We start from the raw sequence: 18,293 nt of genomic DNA on the forward strand, positions 1-18,293 counted from the left end.
TGGTCCTGCATAGGATTCAAAGTACTGTAAAAAAGAACTAGACAACTTTTCTTCAATATTCTTCATTTACTGTGTAACGTAATTCATATGCTACCCATCTAAACAAAACCTTAGCAAGCCGATGCCCAGAACTTTTGCAGTTTGAAAAAGAATCAAAGTGGATCAGAAATTTTCATTGTTAAGTATAGGCAATCAAAAAGACCTTGCCACTGAAAAGGGCTAGTGCTAGGCCTAGCCTAGCTCTTTCCTATAGGGACTTGGCATGTGTAAAGACCTGGACTTGATAAACGTTATAGGCTACTGACTAGGCTTGGGAATGTAATTATGAAATGACTCGACTTAGCTTGTGTCACCCCTATTAAGACTTGTTTCCTTCAACGGCGTTAGCTTACCGATATATCACGGTAGAAAGTAGTGCATAGGCCTAGGCCTATAACAGTAGTAGGCCTAGCATGTTAATAGGCCAGTTCAGCAGTTATGCTATGTCCAAACAATTCTGTACTTAACCAACACGTTAATCAAAACGTAAGCTATTTAACGTCAATGTTTTTGAATCCAAAAGTTTTAAAAAACGTTTGTTAAACTAAATTTTACCCATTTTTTGGCTGAATTTCCAAAGATAAGGTTTCATCAAGGGAGAAAAGAAAGTCAGTTAAAGAAGTTGTTATGACAACAAAAAATCCCCATTATCGGAACTTACCACACGAGGCCACTAAAGTGTTTCGTAAATTAACATCACTCGAGGCTTAATGACTGACCGATCAAATACAGAAACTCTGACTAAACTTAGACTAAGCTAATCCCAAATTAATTTATAAATCAAGTCCTAACTGAAATGCAAAATGCCGGATTAATGTTTAATTCTCTACCGAATTTTGAATGGTTGAATCACACTTGCAGCTTGAGAACACACTGTGACGATATTATACTGTTTTGTTTACGGAAACCGCCTTCATGAAACGTGACATAACAATTGTGCATGCCTATATTACTTGAGTCAGTCGCAGTCATTCAATCAATTCGTGTATTAAGTTATTAGCTGCAACGTGTTTGCAGCTACAGCAGCCTTGTGCTGTAGCTGCTGAGTCAATGTTTTATTTAAATGTAATCGTTCAAAGAAGCTTCAATATAATCAGAATATGCCGTTGTCATTCCTGTGTAACCATTCTTGACTTCAATTTGAAGAAGTTCAGTGTCTAGTTAGACAAATTTGTTGTCACCATCACAAGACAATAATTCGTTAAGGTGAACAATTAATTCTAAGATTGAGAAAAGCAGACAACGACCTTCGAAGACTCATATAACATCGAGCGCAATAAACAATTCAACTGACAAACATTGTAGTGAAGTATTCAACCTTACAGGTTAAGGTACCATATACAACCATTTCATTACAACACAATTTCGCTTTCTTCTTAGCAAATGGTTGGAAAGAGAAGTTTCAGTTAGCAGTCATTGTCGTAATGAATCGAGTCGGAGTCCAGTTACTTTTTTCCAAAAATTGACTTAACTCGAGTCCTTTTTTAAGAAAGTACAAATATGGCTTGATTTGACTCCAGTCAGTTCTTTTTGATTAATTATCATTCAGCGAAACTCTATTCATTGATCGGAATATTGCAGTGTAACTTAAAATGACTTTTTTTGTCTACCAATGCGTACGGTGCAGACAAATGAAGCAAATTTGGTAATATTACTAAACGTTCGTGTTTGATAGAAATGTTTTCTTGCTATCTGTTTGACTTGGTTTCGAATATTAACGACTCGATTTGATTCGAGTCTTATTAACCAAATGACTCGAGTTGGCTTGAGTCTTAAAAAGTAAATGACTTGACTTGCGACTCGAGTTCGATGACTTACGACTCTGTGATCTGGTTCTCTTAGCTCCTTCGAAACTTGATCCTCGATATGCATTTGTAAATTTTTGCAACTGTCTGCGATCACAGAGGTTGGATTATAATAAGAATAAAAAAGAGCGCAACCGAGGCGCTAAATATTAAGATGGTTGCCTCGAGAAACTAAGGTTTCTAGCAGGGGTAATTAAGCTCATTTTGGAAAACTTATTCTAGCGTGAAAAAGCTTGTTTCAAATTCACTTCCACGCAACTTGCTGTATTTTCTTGGTATCAGTTTTATATTTTTTCGGGATTAGATGATGAGAAACCAGGCAGAGGATGTACAACAGTAGGCTAAATATCTTCACAGTGAGGCACATGTAGTTTCGCCTGGATGCCAAATCAGGACATAACACCTTCTTTTTTGTATTGATTAAATATTTTATTTACCACACAAAATAACAGTAATTAACAGTAACAGGCATTGACGACACTTGCTCGTGTTCTGTGGATCTGGTAGACAGTTCTGAATGCGGCCTGTAGCATAAAAAAAAGACGAAAGGAAAAATATGCAACAATTGGAACTTGCACAAAGGCGCGACCGGTAATCGGAGCTCGAGCGATGAGGAGTCATCGTCGGGTTTAAATAGTGCAAAAACTTTTCTCAGTACGAGGATAAAAATTAATTATCATTCAATATCAACCTAAGGTAAATGTTATAATATTGCAACCTAAATCTAACTTCTAATTTAAATCTAACTTCAATAAAAGAAAAGCTATAATTAACTCTTCGCATACGGATTCTCCTAAACTCACCGTTCAACTTTAAAAACGGGCTGTGTGATCTACTTTCGGTGAAATAGCCACTGTCAAAAAATTTTGATTTGAAATAGAGAATGGTAATTGGCAACTCTATATTGTATGTTAAGCATTCATGCGGTTATTTGTGTGGATGCTAGTGATTTATTCAGCAAGTCAAGTTAGACAAATTTATATAACTACGAAATATCGACTATATGGACTTGTAGCGCCCCGCTTTGTAGCTACAGCTGTAATTAGTGTCACAAACAAGAAGTTACTTCCAAAGATCACTTCAAAAACGCACGACTGCTTACAAACGTTGAGGTGTGAGCTGGCCACATCTCTTTAGTTTAGTTGTAAGTAGCCAACGACAGGCGAGGATCATCTCCGCTGCAATGGTAACCACAAGTTGAAATGAACCAGCAGCTTCGCAGCCTGACGCCAGTAAACGGAGACAATCGTCTGTCGTTTCTGCCTCTCAATCACTCCTGGCGCTGATCATGGAAGCATGTTAGCGGTCCTCCGCAAGTCGCTCTGATAAGTGCTGATGCAGCTCGTCAGCAATCCACGGAATCAACACCGTTGGTTACGCCTCCTCTTCGCAAAGGGGAAGTTCTGTAGCGCCCCACTTGTCGCTACAGCTATAATTAGTACCACGAATGAGCAGGTTAGGAGCCGGTTCCAAACATGACTTCACGGCTTCTCACAACCTTTGAGGAGTAAGTTGGCCAAATCTCTTTGGTTTAAGAAGCCAGCCGCAGGCAAGGACCATCTCCGCGACAGACTAATGCTTCCGACACCATTAAGCCTACCTGCATTTACAAACGAGTTTTTTTGATATTACGAAAGCCGTGCCGTTATTAACTGTAGTTCGTGACACCCCCGGCTAAAAAAGTATCAGTTGCAAGGAACCTGTTCATAAAATATTGGTTTAGGTTTTGACAAACCTTATCCAAAAATTGTCTTATCACGTTTGCCACAAACTTACGAGTGGGTGATTTTGCACTTCGCACCCGATATTTTATTGTTGTTGATCTCTATCTGGTTTCTCACTAGTAGCTACAGCAGAAGTGCTGCCAGATATCTGCACTATGTCATCGGCGTGCAATGTATTTTACACAACGCAAGTTTTCTAATTCTTTGCGGTTTCACTTTAACACAAATGAGTATTAAATATAAAATATTTGAATCGAGCTTTCCTACATCTCATGCATACATAAAGTGAGTGTTACGTTATAAATGTACTCATTTGCTGTTATGACTTTCATCACAGTGAACATCATTATGGCCAGCCCAGCTAATAGCGTGTTTGTCAAGTCAGGCATCAGCGAGTTTAATTGAAAGTATATTTGACCGCTGCGGTTTTCCACTTTAGCTATACAGCAAACTTCTGTTTGGTAATTAAAATATTGGTTAAGGTGATTAACGAATTTGAACTTTAAACGATTTTAACGAGTTTTGCGCGACTTCGTTTACAAAACAAACTACTTTAAATTTCGCTTACCTGTAGGTAATCTGATACCTATTCATAAAAGTCAGGGATTCATAAACATATCGTGGCAATACTTATCAGTAAAAATAAAAATTGACAAGGAGGAAACTGCAAATAAAATTTGTTTTTGCAGCAAGCTACTCAATAATATTTACAGCAGAAATCGGAAACATTCGCCAGACGGCATCGTAATCTGTCAATAACAATAACTCTGGTTAGTTATTTTATATGATTAATAATTTGCACCTGCTATAATTTCAAGAACATATCTTACACGAAGAACACTTTACCGCCTGACCAAACTACACCTGTATGTAAGTCTTAGCTGTTCATATTAGAAATAAGCCAATATCGATGACAGCGCTTAAAAGATCAACAGAAATACTTTAACACAACTATAATTAAACAGTCATGAAAACCTTGTCGAATTAAGTGCTTTTTCTCTTTAACTGTTAGATACTGACGTTTGCACATCCACGCCTTTAAAATAAATTCCACATAACACAGTCATTGTTACTATGACGCTGTAGTTGGTAAGTGATTCTGGCCTCGAACGATGTTAAGTCCTGCGTCGATTTGTACCTGTAAACCCTGTCAATTAGTTTTGTGATTTTATCTAAGTTATATGAATGTTATTTTTTTTCGCTGTTATAATCTCACTATACATAACCGTCTTTGGCACAAAAAAGTGTTTAACAATTTATTGGTCCCCTTAAAAAAGAAGCATCATTATCCACAACCAATAATAAAGCACCTGGTTGGGTCCAAGGGTTCCATTCGACATGTCAAGATATATTTTAATCAGATGGCGCCTCCGTCCAGAAAACTTCTTCTGTGGTCGTCAGCTTGTCAATTCAAAGCTGCTATTCACAAACCATCTTTCTGAAAGGTATTTTGTGGCATTGCCTGACAAATATTGACGGTATTTCATATTTTACAAATGATAAGATAACGCCAGAACAAACACTTTAGTATTTTGCAAAAAACCGAGTAGTTAGAATGAGGAACGCCAATTCGAATGAACAAATATCGGAAAATCCAACTTGTTCATGTCAATGCAATGACGCGCTCTGTTGTTCATAAATTGATTGTAAGCCATCTTAAGCGGTTTCGCGTAAATGCCTTGACTGGGCCAAGGAATAACGTTGCGTTTGAAGACTTTTGCCTGTTGAAGTTGTACTCACAACAAATTAGACGCAAATGCGCTTAATCTTCGGCTGAGACAGAGCCAGTTCGAATTCCTAGAACATTCGTAAAACAACCCAAAAATTGGCCCAAAACCGACCTTTTGAGACGAGGACGTGTTTATGGCACGACTGGTAGTTTGAACAAGCTGTACAGGCTAAAACAAACTTAGCAGTAACATAAAATCATCGCCAGAAACCAAAAAAACTAGAGAAAGTGTATTTCTTCCAAACTACAAAACAACAATAAATAACGATGATATGCTGCAGTAATGGAACGTGGTCGCCAGGTAAAGACAATAAAAAAAGTAAACGAAAATAAAATTTACGCAAAAATTAAATGGAAAAATAAAAAGGACGACCCAATACTGTATTTTGATAAACTAAAATAACGCGAAAAATTCAGGTCAAAACAGACTTTATAAAATCGTTTCGTATGGTGTTCCTTTTCGTTCTCCGTCGCGACGAAGGTGCGTAATTGGCATTATTTTGAAAATGTTCGTTCGTATGGTGAACCGATTTTTGAGGTTTACGTCTTGTATCATTCTTAGACGGCTTCTTTCTTCTTTTCCTTCCTTTATTGGGCTGGCCTTTTCTTCCTACAAATAGAGATGGTTATGAGAACACGGTTCGGTATTTTCCCGGCTCCGGCAAGAAAACTGGGCGAGTGTGACTCGGCAACACGAAAGTTAAGATTGTAGAACAATCGCTGGAACAGTTTTCACCCACTAACTATATTCGCAGTAAGTAACGAAAAGACGATAGAAAAGCACTTGAAAATTCTTAGCGAGTTCAGTGTTGCAAAATAAAACGCGACCAATTATCATGGACATGAATAATACAGAAAGGTCCATATCCATTGTCATCGGCGATCGACCCTTGCGGAAATTGGCAGCAAAGTGGGCCGTTTATTCGTTTGTAACGCTCCGTGTGCCCAGTGCATATAACGAGATTATTTCGTCAGCGATGAAACAGGCTGTCGAATGATGTCACGACATTTCACCGCTAGCTTTACGAACCGGCAAAAGTATGCTAATCTGCTTAATCGAAAGCATGGCGAGTGTTAATAAAGCACGATCGGTGCATTGACTCCTTTAACTGGCATTAACTGGTTAAAGGAGATTCCACACCAATCAAATTACCTGTTTTAACCCGACGGACCGTGAGTTAATTGTGCGGCGATGAACCTTGGCAACCCAACGTTGGTATTCTACCATGAACGGATCATGTTGTAAGCTAATTTTCTTTGACATGTTTTCATAGAAGACTGCGTAATTAAAAGACTAATTGCTGGACAACAGACCAACCCTTCTGTAGGTGAAGCACGTCACTTTATGAAGTTGTATGTAGTAACGGCGGCGGTATGTACGTTTATAACTAAATTCATGTCAAGTCTTCAATGGCCGAATAAAAGTTAATCTATTTCTCTTCTCTTCTATTTTCGTTGGAATAAATATTTATATGAGTCAATTAAAATCGTAAATATTGTATAGTAACATTTTCCCCGGAATAAAGTCGTACATATTTAACGAGTGGAGAAGTGTAAATTTAGTTTTCGTTTTCTCAATTTTAATTGCTTAAATGTGTTGTCTTGTTTCACCCAACACCCTGTACCATTTGAGGATATACAACCAGAAGCTCTGTATTTGCTGGACACTCACAGATACATTCTCCTTAGCAAGAATAGGCTACAGAAAGAAATAATATCTTTAAAGTAATTGACAATTAATTTTGGAAATTGACCGTAAAACCGCAACCAGTTAACCATGTCTACTTACAGCGAGTAATGCTGAATATTTTCGGTTAATTAAGGCGTGGACATGTATTGTTCAGACTAATCCTGTGTAATTGGAATACCGATACGATGTATAGAGAACTGAAGCCACCTCAAGATTCAAGATTTATATATAACAGTAGCTAATGTACCATACTCACTTCTACAGGTTTTATAACGAACTAATCTTTGCCGACAACGACTGTTCGAAGACGGTTGCGGCAGGATTCGACGCACTTTCACTTGCCTGCACCTTTTCTTGGTGCACCGACAAGGACCCCACTTGCCCCATCGTGATAACGTGCAATGATGCCCTGCAACATACGTTCATTTTCGTAAGACAAGTTTCTCGGAGTCGAATTCACACATTGCGCGAGTTGGTTGTAATGCGGTTGGTGATCAAGGATTTCATTTCTTTCAAGGACTGATTTGCAGAATTTTTCCATACCATTAAATTACACACAAACGCTATTTTAAATACTGTATGTCTCATATATAGGGCAGAGCAGGTGGTCCATTACGTTTTCGTATTATAGACATGTTGCTGGTAATTTGGCAAACTTTACCTCTTGCACGGCATCTTGAAGTCTTAGCAACTGGGGTTAGGCCTTTCGGGCACTGAGTGTGACAGTTATTCTTATGTAAGAAATAACCCTGTCTACATCTTAAGCAGTGGTTCTTTTTTGAGCATCGCTTGCATTTTTCGTCGCAGACTGCAAGAAAATAGCAACGTTTCACACAACAACCTCAACTGTAAAGATCTGCCTTACTCACTTTAAAACGCGAAGCACTTTTTGAATTATTCACATACTTCAAATAACAAGACACTAATAGAACTAATAAATCTGACACCTTGTAATTTACACGTAGAAGTCCGTCGGTCTGCCGTCAGACCAATTGGACATTGTTGAAAACAACTATTTTCGTGAAGATAACGCCCAAGTGCACATCCGGCGCAAATATTTTCTTCCGTGCAGGTTGTGCAATTGGTGACGTCACAAGCTAGAACAAAAGTTTCTTTGTTTCATGTATACTGTAAATATTTCGTTTATGCAAAGCTGGCGATTTCAAAGCCGTTCCTTACCTACGCATTGCCCTCTTTCTGCGCTGGCTGAAAACCCAAGTGGGCAATTCCTTACGCAAGCTCCTTCATATTCGAGGAAGCCAGGGGAACATTGGGTACAGTAATTTTCGAAAGAACATCGTACACAGTTTTCGTCGTTACAAGCTGTCAATAAAAACATTACTGTTGTAATCGTCATAACTATAATAGGCTAATGATATTACGTCATATATAGTCTAGGTTCGTACAACATAATTAAGTTGTCATAAGGCGGAAGGAGCATATATGTACAGTTGTACACACCTAATTGCGCTTTCTATGTAGTGACGTGAATCAACCTGTGACTGTGCAAGTTACAAACATAGTTTTCGAAAATGCAGTTTGTAATCGGCGAAAATTTTTTGGGATATTGGATTAACAGCGAGATCACAAATCGAAATCATTATAGTGGAAAAGTTACATAGGGCTAAAGTTACACAATGCATTCTTTGCACCGTGTGAAAATCTAGAACAGTATTTGTCCGAACGTGATTGATAAATCGTTTAAAAGTCCGTTAGACGAATATCATTTGTACGTGACTCCAAGTCTATTGAAGCATGTATATTATATGACTTCTCTCGGTAATATGATAGTTCTGTAGAACCAGTGTGCAATCGACACCTACGGCCTAGGCCCAGCCGAAACCAACACATAGCCTAATCCATAGCTAACAGAGGAGGTTTAAAAAGTAAACAGCAGATCAACCAACCCGCAAATTTAGCGCAAAATGCTAAAGGCAACTGCAACTAAAGCAGGCTAATAAATACTCTTGGTGTATCCTTTCACTAAGCCAAGGCTTTATGTTACATCTTCCATGTTTGCTTTTACGCTTCATTTAAAAATAATGAAACAGGAAACAACGTTCGACGACTGAGGCAACCTCAAGGTTGGCATCACTGGCATAGCTTCCCACCATTACGGATTTATGCAGCTGCTTTTGCTTCACAAAAGAAGTGATTATTCTTGTCCTTGCGAAACAATCCCGCATACGTTTTCAAAGGGCGAGAATCTAAGCATGCGATGGGTCGCCTAAGCACGAAAGTTTCGAAGTATTTTCAAAATCAACATTGATTAAATCAGATGTGTTCGTGTTCTCTATGTGGAGATATCATGTAACTATGTCGCCACATACGGCAATAACCAAGTTCAGACGAAGTTTTTTTTGCGAGAACTGTGAACTTCAGCCACGGGCGATGCGCTGGAAGCCTCGACCCCCATGACAAAGTAAATTTGAAGCTTAACTTATTTGGTCCTCGTGGGTGGTGATTTTTAAGGAAATAAGTTCGCCAGCAGACTACTTCGGAAGTTTGGGGTCGAGACAAGGTAAAAGAAAAGAAATATGGCCAATTTGGGCAATCTCTCTGCAAAACACAAATATTATGCGTCTGCTGGAAAGTATATTTTTTGTTTATAGGTTTTTAAAATATTTCCTCCGTTATTTAATGTATCAACAAAAGTTGTCCGTCATTAATACATTGCGTCCACGTAATCACGAAGATATTTCTGGAAACTTTTAAGAGTATAATTTAGAAAGCAAGTAGCGCAAATAATTTAGCGGTGTTCAAACACATAATTTACTGGGGGCGTCGACATCAGGGGCTGAGAATCTGTTTCGCCGTGTCACCAGTCGTGCGTAACCGTAACACTAACCTAAGAAACCACAGTGTAATTATCCAACCTTTATACTCCTTAATTACAGGCGGCCTGTCTCTGAACAATGCCCCCTCCATAAACAAGGCAAAACGACGGAGAATTTCCCGCGTACGATTAGTCCCTAGCTAAGCAGAGACGCTCAAACGTTGCTTATATCTGCAAAATTCACGACAAAAAGTTCATTTTGCAGAGAAGACAACGAGCGCTTTTTAGCAGGTTCGTGGTAAATTCCCTCCCATCTTAAAGTTTATATCACCGTAAATATTGTGGTCCTCAAAGGCGTATTCAAAGCTATGATAATGATCCCTCCCATTAACAATACATTGTCGTTCCCCAGTTAATCAAACGTTGTATGTGCGACAGTGCATTGTAGCAGCCTAGAATAAAACCAGATCAAAATCAAATTGAAACGCAGGACAGTAGAATAATAAACAACGACTCACGTCTGCAATTATTTTCTCTGGAAGACCTCTCTTCGTAATATTTTTCTGGACAATCGACGCGGCATACTCCTTGTGTAATGTGAGGTTGTAAAGGATCAGAATAAATGTGAAGAAAGTATCTCCTCTCACATTCAATGCATCCGTTGCCTTCGCTGCAGCTCCTACACTTTGAATCACACGCTACGAGGGGCGAGGAAGTACCTGAAAACAAAAAACTATTGAACGTGCGATACAGACAACTTTGAAAAGGTACACACAGTTGGATGGATCACCGGCGGTAAAGTTGGTAACAGGTTCTCCTGTTGCCCACTTAGTTACTTGATTTTTTTATTCCGTCACTTTTTGCAGATGAAGTTAGTTACCAACTACTTAGTTGCTTATTCATTTACTTAATCGTAGATGAGGATGTTTAATAATTTTTATGACTGAGTTACCAAGGAACCAATAATCAACATCATTACCACTATGTAACACGTAAGCAGACCATATAGTAAAAGCTTTAACAGCTATTTAAACTCTCTAGCTAAGCGTAGTTGATTACTTCCCATATCTGTGAATGTTAAGCACAAAAAATAAGATTTAGAAAGTTGCGGGCGAAAATTAATTTTCAGCGAACTAAATTCTGTTTTTCATATTTATGCAGGAGCTGGTGGCTGGTGGTTTCCTTGCAGAAAACAGAAGTATATTTTTTTCCTGCCGTTGAAATGAGGAAGTTTGTATACGGATCTCTCAAACTCGTTTCCTTTTTTAAAGATTTTTCACTTTCAAGTGGATACGGAATTTATCTGGTTTTGTTTGTTTAAGGAGTGAAAATTTTATGCAAGTGTGACGAATATGGTACAAGAATAATTTCAAAAAATTCCAAAATTAAATGGTAAATAAAAAGTAACGCTTACAAATTAGACAAACGTACTAAGCTGGCATCTTTGTAACATTATTTCAACAGCCAAACACTTGACCTTACAACTTGATAAACCAACAACAATAATGTTAAAACAACAGAAACCTCTCAGATGGTTGTGTTGGCTCTCAATGAGATTAGGACAGAAGCGATGACGTCTTCCAATTGACCGAGCGTCGACAAAACGCAAAGTGGCGAACACGTAGATCAGAAAAAATTTAGTAACAAAAGTACCACCAGGATAGGTCATATCTCAAGAAAACACCTAAATTTGAATGGCTGAGACATACTTTTTTAAGATGAAGAACAGCATTTACAAGAGTACAGGGAAGGTCCTCACACACACACTGTTTTGCTACACCACCCTCTGTAACTTTAACCTATTAAGTTTCTGTGATTCCATTTGTGTTCGTCGACAACCCACGACGGGGATCAAAGACTGCTTATAAAAACGATGTTGTTCCTGAGACTGTGCAAATACAGGTGTCGTGCTACCAATGGGCTTGTTGCCATCGAGGGTCAGGAAATCTTTTGTCGTTTGGACGCTGCGCAACAGTATTTGTGCAGTTTGTAATACCAAATGATAGCGCAGTCGTTAACTAACATCGTTTGCCATTAGAAGAATAAGTGGCTCTTATCGGACTAACGTGTTGCGCCCTACGAACAAAAACACAGAATGTCGATCTTTGCTACAAAGTTTTAAGGTCGGAAGAAGGGCACGCAGACCAGCTCGAACCCATTATCGGATGAAGTTACAACTAGGTACGACACCGGACCACCTAATAATCCGTAATTGTAGCAATTTAGGACGGAATCAATATTTTTTTAAATAATGCATTGTAAAAACGCATCTCGACTATTTTAATTGCCTTATGAGCATCTGGACATGTTTGAGTCATTGAGTGGTTTATTGAGTTTGCGTTAACTGTAAGCAAATTTACATCGGATCACGTCATTTCTGAAAAACGTCTAAACGAGGCACTAAAAGCTTTTAAGTCTCAAATGCTCACATCACGCTGAACTCACAAACACCCAAAGAATTTAAATTTTGCATGCGATAAAATTCCACGAACAGGTTAACATTCGTCGCCATACTTTGAAATTGACCGCCGCAAAAAAGTCTGCAAATTTTTGACACTGCGCAGGTGCGTCATGTTTTGTCTCTGTGCGATGATGTTCATCACAGGGGTAACTTTCATTCAAGAGGAATTTCAAAGTCGACATTGTACCATCTTTTGCTGACGCACTTGTGTCACGTTATCTGCAGCCGTTCGCATCATGTTTCGTATGTTTCAATTTAAATGGACTAGAAAGCAACTTAAAAGTTTAAAACTTTGTTTAGAGAAATTTTTCTGAAGCAACCGGCAATCTCACGACCAAATCACCCACCAGCCCTATTAGTTCGGGTATATTAGGCTGCTGTACATGGCACCAGCTTCATTTTTGGCTTTACATAACATGAAAATTCTCTCTTATGCGCTTGGCTGCGCAAATTGAACGTCGCTTGATGTATCAGTTCTCAATCGTCAACTCTCATCATCACTCGACGGCTTATAGCAGTGATCCCTAGTCTTTTTTAGTCATGGGAATTCAAAAATAGTTTTCAAGTCTGCAGACCGCAACATAGCAGGATTACGGCTCGTATGCTGTGATATATGCATGTAAGTAGCTATAGCTACAGTATAGCAAATCTTTTGCCAAACCTTACAATACTATTTTAACCTTTCCAAATCGAACAGTCATGCGCCGCTCCTACAAGATTTCCATTTGGATGTTGTACACGTACCGTACATTAACCACTTTTGGCTCAGTTTTAATTTAAAAGCTACCCGACCTGACACAGTTCATTCAATGAAAAAAGATAATGTTTTTGAAATTTATTGCCAAATATTTATCATGACCTTTGCGGACCCCCTGAAAGCTTTCTACAGACCACAGGTTGGAAACTACTACCACGCAATGTCATGTCACGATATATTGACCTGACCCAACAAATGGAAGTATAAGCTCAAATATTAACAGAGAGTTGAAATATTCCTGGGAAGTACTTTGTTCTGGGACGACAAGCAACGTTTGATATTCCAGAAAAGCGAACTTTTATCGGGTCGTTGTCACACACTTCTGACGTCATAATTCTATCTTTCAATTTCATTGTTACATCTCGAACAACGTTTTCGAAATTGTCACGAAACTTTCGTGGACGTGCCTCACCCGAAAGAAGACTTCGAATGACTTTTGCGCATTTTATTGTTTACATGACGGGACCTATCGTTTCTTTCATATAAATCTTGAGCACTACGGAAAAATTTTCCGTAGACAAACGACGTCTGTCCCATAAATTAGCCCATCCGGCAAGCTTTGATTAATCGTTTCTCGTGGACGATCAAGGAGTTTCTTAGACTTAAAAACAATGCTGACTAATCTTTGCGCTGTCCATAGCAATGAATTAGACATTCGCATATCACTACTTGAAAACAGGAATAGAGTTTGCGAAACTAGTTCAAAAGTGCCGTTAAAAGCAGGGGTTCTGATTCCAGGAAATTGAATTTCATACCGATATGTAAATCCCGGCGCAATGTACGAATAACCCGGTGACAACTCGATAAAACCAGAATCAAACTGCCAAAGACATTTTACAATATACGGGACTTCCATAACTGGCTTCATATCTTAAAAGCATGTCAATTGATAGCGAGTAAAAAGGTAATCGTTTTCCATCAAAAGAAAACAAAATACTTTAAGGTAATGACATTCTTTCATGCTTTTCGTGTTCGTGGCCATTCTACCACGTTAGATAGCGTCGAGACCAAAAAATACAATTCCAGGTAAGACTGTAGATGAAATCATTCGTTTTTTTGCAAGGATCGTCACCAACTTCACTGATCGGCTTCACCGTTCTTTTAAACGGGTTTCAATGCATGACTCACAGTAGAAATGCGCATTACCCGACAAAACAATCAGGTTCATCGAAAACGAACAAAAACAACGAAAGGTTACCATTAAAATTAAAAACAAGAAAAATAACCCGCTTAATTAGCTGTTTGTTACAACAAAACTTCAAGACTATTGAAACCGCAAGAGTGAGCAACCTGTTTACAACCAATGCAAGTGCATTGACCAAATGCTGAGAAAATCGCTTCCCGCCACAACGATTGCCACATGGTATAACATAAGGATATAGTGCCTAAAACGGCTCGTAAACGATGGAGACTTCAGGAAAAGATTTCAGCATAGATTGACTGCTTTCCGGCTCAAGTTGCAGAGCTCCATGAGATAGGTTTTGTTGTGAATAAATAACGTTGTTTGGCGACACATATCGACCACGAAGCGATTGTAATGCATTGTGACGGGATTATATTATAGCCTAAGGCTGACTGAGGAAATCTGAAGAGCAAATACGAAGTACTGTATATGTAGATTTGCATTGCATTAAACGCTTTTAATAGATTAGTGTTGGGCGGTTGAACAATGAGTGAAGAACGGCATTTTTGCATCAATCCACAAAAAACGCATTTGGCTTGTAGAAACTGGTTACCGGCAAAGTAACCTGCAAAAGTACATTATTCTTCATAGTTTGCTCAAATGTGGCTGGTATGAAAATATCTGCTTGAAATAATATTCAGGAATTTGTAAGGTTCGTGTGTATCATTACTGCGGTGCGCATTGTTCACCCGTGATGCCACCGTTTGTTTTTGTATGCCACAGATTTGTTGGGTTGTTTTGGGGGATAATCCTTCGACTGCCAAATAACGAGGTCTGTGTCATTCGTTTGGTTATAAACAGAACGAACATTGAGGTTTCAGATGGTAAACACGCTAGAACGACGAGCTGCAATTTCAAGATTAGGTTATTAGCGGAAAATGGTGGGGTTCTGACGCGAGTTTGTACACTGTATGTTTTTTAAAGTAGCGTATAACAGCATTAATTAATTATTGATGCCCTACTTTAAACAACACGCCGACGTGAGTCACTTTGTGGATGTTAATTGCAAAATCGTTTATTCTGGCTTTGAAAATCGTTTGAAATGGAAGGGAGCAATTGTACTCGACACATGTTTTACTAGATTAGTACCGGTTAACTTTAAACAGTCGTTATCTACAATTCTGTTTTCGCGTGCATGATGGGTCTATTTTGGAGTAAGTATCCATCACCCTGAAACGCTTTGGTGAACTTGACAAGCGATTGGCCGAACTAATTTTCTAGTTTAAAGGAAGGTCTTCCATTAATACGCGTAAAATTAAGACAGTAAATTTTCCTCAATGCTATATTAAAAATCACTAACAACAATCTATGAGACATAAATTATGAAGACTCAAAATGCAGGTGGGAGGTATAGAAACAGTAGCCTATTGTTTGAAATTGGTCAGTTATCCTACCTTGTTGCCAATTAGAAAGATAAAACTGCTTTTATGTAGTTACAAGTACAAACAAAACCGGCTAAACGCAATCATTCCACGGTAAGGAAAGGTGTGCATTCACTAAACCAGCTATCTCATTAATCTACTTCAAGAAGTGTAATTAAATCAGTGTGAGTTATTCTATTTAGTGTTGAAAGTACTGTAGAATGACAAATGCGAGGCCGGTTTGCTTATCGATCATTAATTAAGATTGCTTAGAAAAATGATGCTTAGACACAAACAAGTGCTTTGTATACGTCACGTACATAACTACCGGCATGAGAGCTTACAAAACAACAACGTGAGAAACTGACATAGGTTAAATTTTTCAAACCCAAAAACAGAAAATATCAAGACCAATATGTAACAATAAACTAAGCGCTTTTCCACAAACAGCACTGAAAACTATTTCGTCTACAGCTGCTATAAGGAAACATTCCAAGACATTAGGTGTAACACGTGTGTGTTTTAAAATAGCTTAATTGTTTCTAACCTCTTCTCGATCTTCGATGTGTCACCATGTGACAATCCTTGCAGAGTGCAGCCATCAGCGCAATCAAAACGTAACAGAATGTTATCCAATACCAAACGTAGCCCTTTTTGAAGAGAATTAACAGCATATCAGGAAAAATGCGATTTTCTTTGGGCATTTTACACAGTACTCGTTTTCCATCGGTTCCACGATCATTCTTAAGCCTTCAGGGCAAGTCCTAATTGCTGGCAAACAAAACGTTGATGTTACGATGGCACATTATTTCACGTGTACCTTATCACAGCGTGTAGATTAGATTGATTTCGGAAGTAGTGTGTCTGAGATGGCCTTTTTGTTAAAAATCTTGAACTTCGCCGGCAAATCTTCTCTCTGTACTTGCTTTATTTCTGTAAACCTTTTTCTGTACTCAGAACCATTTCACAAATACTACTGCTAAACAATTATCGTAAACTGAATATACTGAGAAAAGTAATTCAAATGCAGTAGAATTTCTTAGCCTCTGAAAAACAAGCGATAAGGTTGCAGTCTTTTAACAAGGCAGATAAATCAAAGTAGACAATGATCAGCGATAGCTGATTTCATGAAATCGTGTCCACACCGCACGCTCAATGCTGTGTAAATATCCTGCCATTGTGTCAGATCGGCGTGGGTACCTCAACCGTATAAAGTGTACGCACTGAGATATGCCGCAAAAAAGCGGCGTAACTTTTACTCGCCGAGCCTTGCACGTTTGTAGACAATACAAGTTTTGCTCATGTTCGTTTTGCTCATTTTCCATTAACCTGCGATGCAAAGTATCAAACTGATTAGCCATGTTAGGATAAGGTTACTATGTTAGGATATGGTAATTATACACCATGACCTGAAACGCACGTGCTTTAAACCTGCCTTAGCCCATTGTCGGTCGATGTCAAATCCTAATATGGGGTTACCTTATGCAACTACTGTACACGGCACGTGTTTCTAATGACACACCTCTCGAACATATATGCACCGCCATCCTTGCACGTCTACTTAAGAATAAGATAAAAACGCTGATTTTAGCAACGCTCAAGAGGTCAACTTAGTTTGGTAAACTAAGGCAGGAAAAGGATTAAATCGGTTAAGAATTAATACAACCCTGGCATTGATGGATGGGGACTATACGGTATTAACGTACAAGATTCCTTTTGGTTGTTTTTATTTTGACCTGTCTTGTACATGTTTTAATCGTACTTTTGCTATAGTGCTTTCTTTGGTATAGGTAAGATGGCGTTCGCTTCATACTTACATCGGCATCGGTGAATTTTGTGCTTGCAGGCGGTGAAACACAAATTTCCAAGTTGGCGGCGTTCTGTGAATAACATCAGTGCAAAACGTGCGTCGAGGTCGGGTCGAAAAGTCGTCCGCGGTAACCGGATAAAAGCGGTTTTCATTGCACTCGTTGCGAAGACGAGCCTTTATACGGTGGTGGAGGAATGTGCGGTTCTTGCTTAACGACATGTAATTAGACAGTTTCTGGCAATAAATGTTGGTGGTACAACTGGGCATATCCACGCCCGAAAGACGTTCTTTGTGCGGCATCAAGCAGAAAAAGTACAATATGCGCCGCCATACATTTTATATGCGCTCGAACACCGTAGATATTTGTATAGCACTTGTAATTTTACGAAGATATATGCCAATAATCTTTTGAGTTAGATTTGAAAAGGGCAAGGCCTTTATCGCATAAGTCTGATGGTCAATATAAATCTTTTGCTGCGTGGACAGGATTAGTAAGAGCGCTTGTCAGGGTCAATTATTGATTTGTTCTGTCAATAAGCTTGTTACATTCGCGAGCGTTTGTTACGAATGTGAAAAATCTTTCTTAATATATCTTCATGTTTGCTCTGAGATTCTGAAGCATTGCGACATTGATGTGAAAATCTCTCGCAGTTTATTTGACCCCCTGACACTCCTGGGTGGTTTTCCCTTCATTTCAACGGCGTGTTTGTTATCTTGTAAAAGCTTTTGCTACTCTACGGCATTTCCTGGGCTACCGTGATACTAGACGTTTGATCTTAGGACACTTAAATAAACAAAGATCAACGCAGCGTTAATCTGAACTAAAAAACACACGCACTGACTAAAGCTTTCACCGTTAAAACTTGTACCCTAAAATTTCTTTTTTGCTGATGCCATTTTTTAAATCAACGAAATTACTTTCCAGCGTACATGCTGGTTCGGTCTACTATCTTCTTAC

At 38.7% G+C, this 18,293-nt stretch overlaps 1 protein-coding gene and 1 long non-coding RNA gene across 2 annotated transcripts; both read right to left on the reverse strand.

Moving 5' to 3' along the window:
* Positions 1-2,402: 2,402 nt before the first annotated feature.
* On the reverse strand, positions 2,403-4,994 carry LOC143460434 (uncharacterized). The gene is made up of 3 exons (XR_013117882.1): positions 4,879-4,994; positions 4,589-4,706; positions 2,403-4,317 (listed from the first exon to the last, which is right to left on the reverse strand). It is a non-coding gene; the product is annotated as an uncharacterized LOC143460434 (long non-coding RNA).
* Positions 4,995-5,512: 518 nt separating this feature from the next.
* LOC143464472 (uncharacterized) lies at positions 5,513-16,574 on the reverse strand. The gene is made up of 7 exons (XM_076962256.1): positions 16,073-16,574; positions 10,282-10,482; positions 8,167-8,310; positions 7,935-8,084; positions 7,649-7,795; positions 7,244-7,396; positions 5,513-5,907 (listed from the first exon to the last, which is right to left on the reverse strand). The coding sequence occupies exons 1-7, from the start codon at positions 16,227-16,229 to the stop codon at positions 5,711-5,713; spliced, it is 1,149 nt and encodes a 382-aa protein (XP_076818371.1). The 5' UTR covers positions 16,230-16,574; the 3' UTR covers positions 5,513-5,710.
* Between the last annotated feature and the right edge of the window lie 1,719 nt (positions 16,575-18,293).

This window comes from Clavelina lepadiformis, chromosome 1, assembly GCF_947623445.1.
Source record: "Clavelina lepadiformis chromosome 1, kaClaLepa1.1, whole genome shotgun sequence".
NCBI classification, from domain to species: Eukaryota; Metazoa; Chordata; class Ascidiacea; order Aplousobranchia; family Clavelinidae; genus Clavelina; species Clavelina lepadiformis.

Excerpts from the sequence above, each read along its gene's own strand:
- LOC143464472 (XM_076962256.1), bottom strand. The coding sequence starts at position 16,229 with ATGCCCAAAGAAAATCGCATTTTTCCTGATATGCTGTTAATTCTCTTC. Across the intron at positions 10,483-16,072 it reads ACATCGAAGATCGAGAAGAG|GTACTTCCTCGCCCCTCGTA; the intron begins GTTAGAAACAAT and ends TTTTGTTTTCAG. Across the intron at positions 7,397-7,648 it reads TTCAAGATGCCGTGCAAGAG|GGCATCATTGCACGTTATCA; the intron begins GTAAAGTTTGCC and ends CGTATGTTGCAG.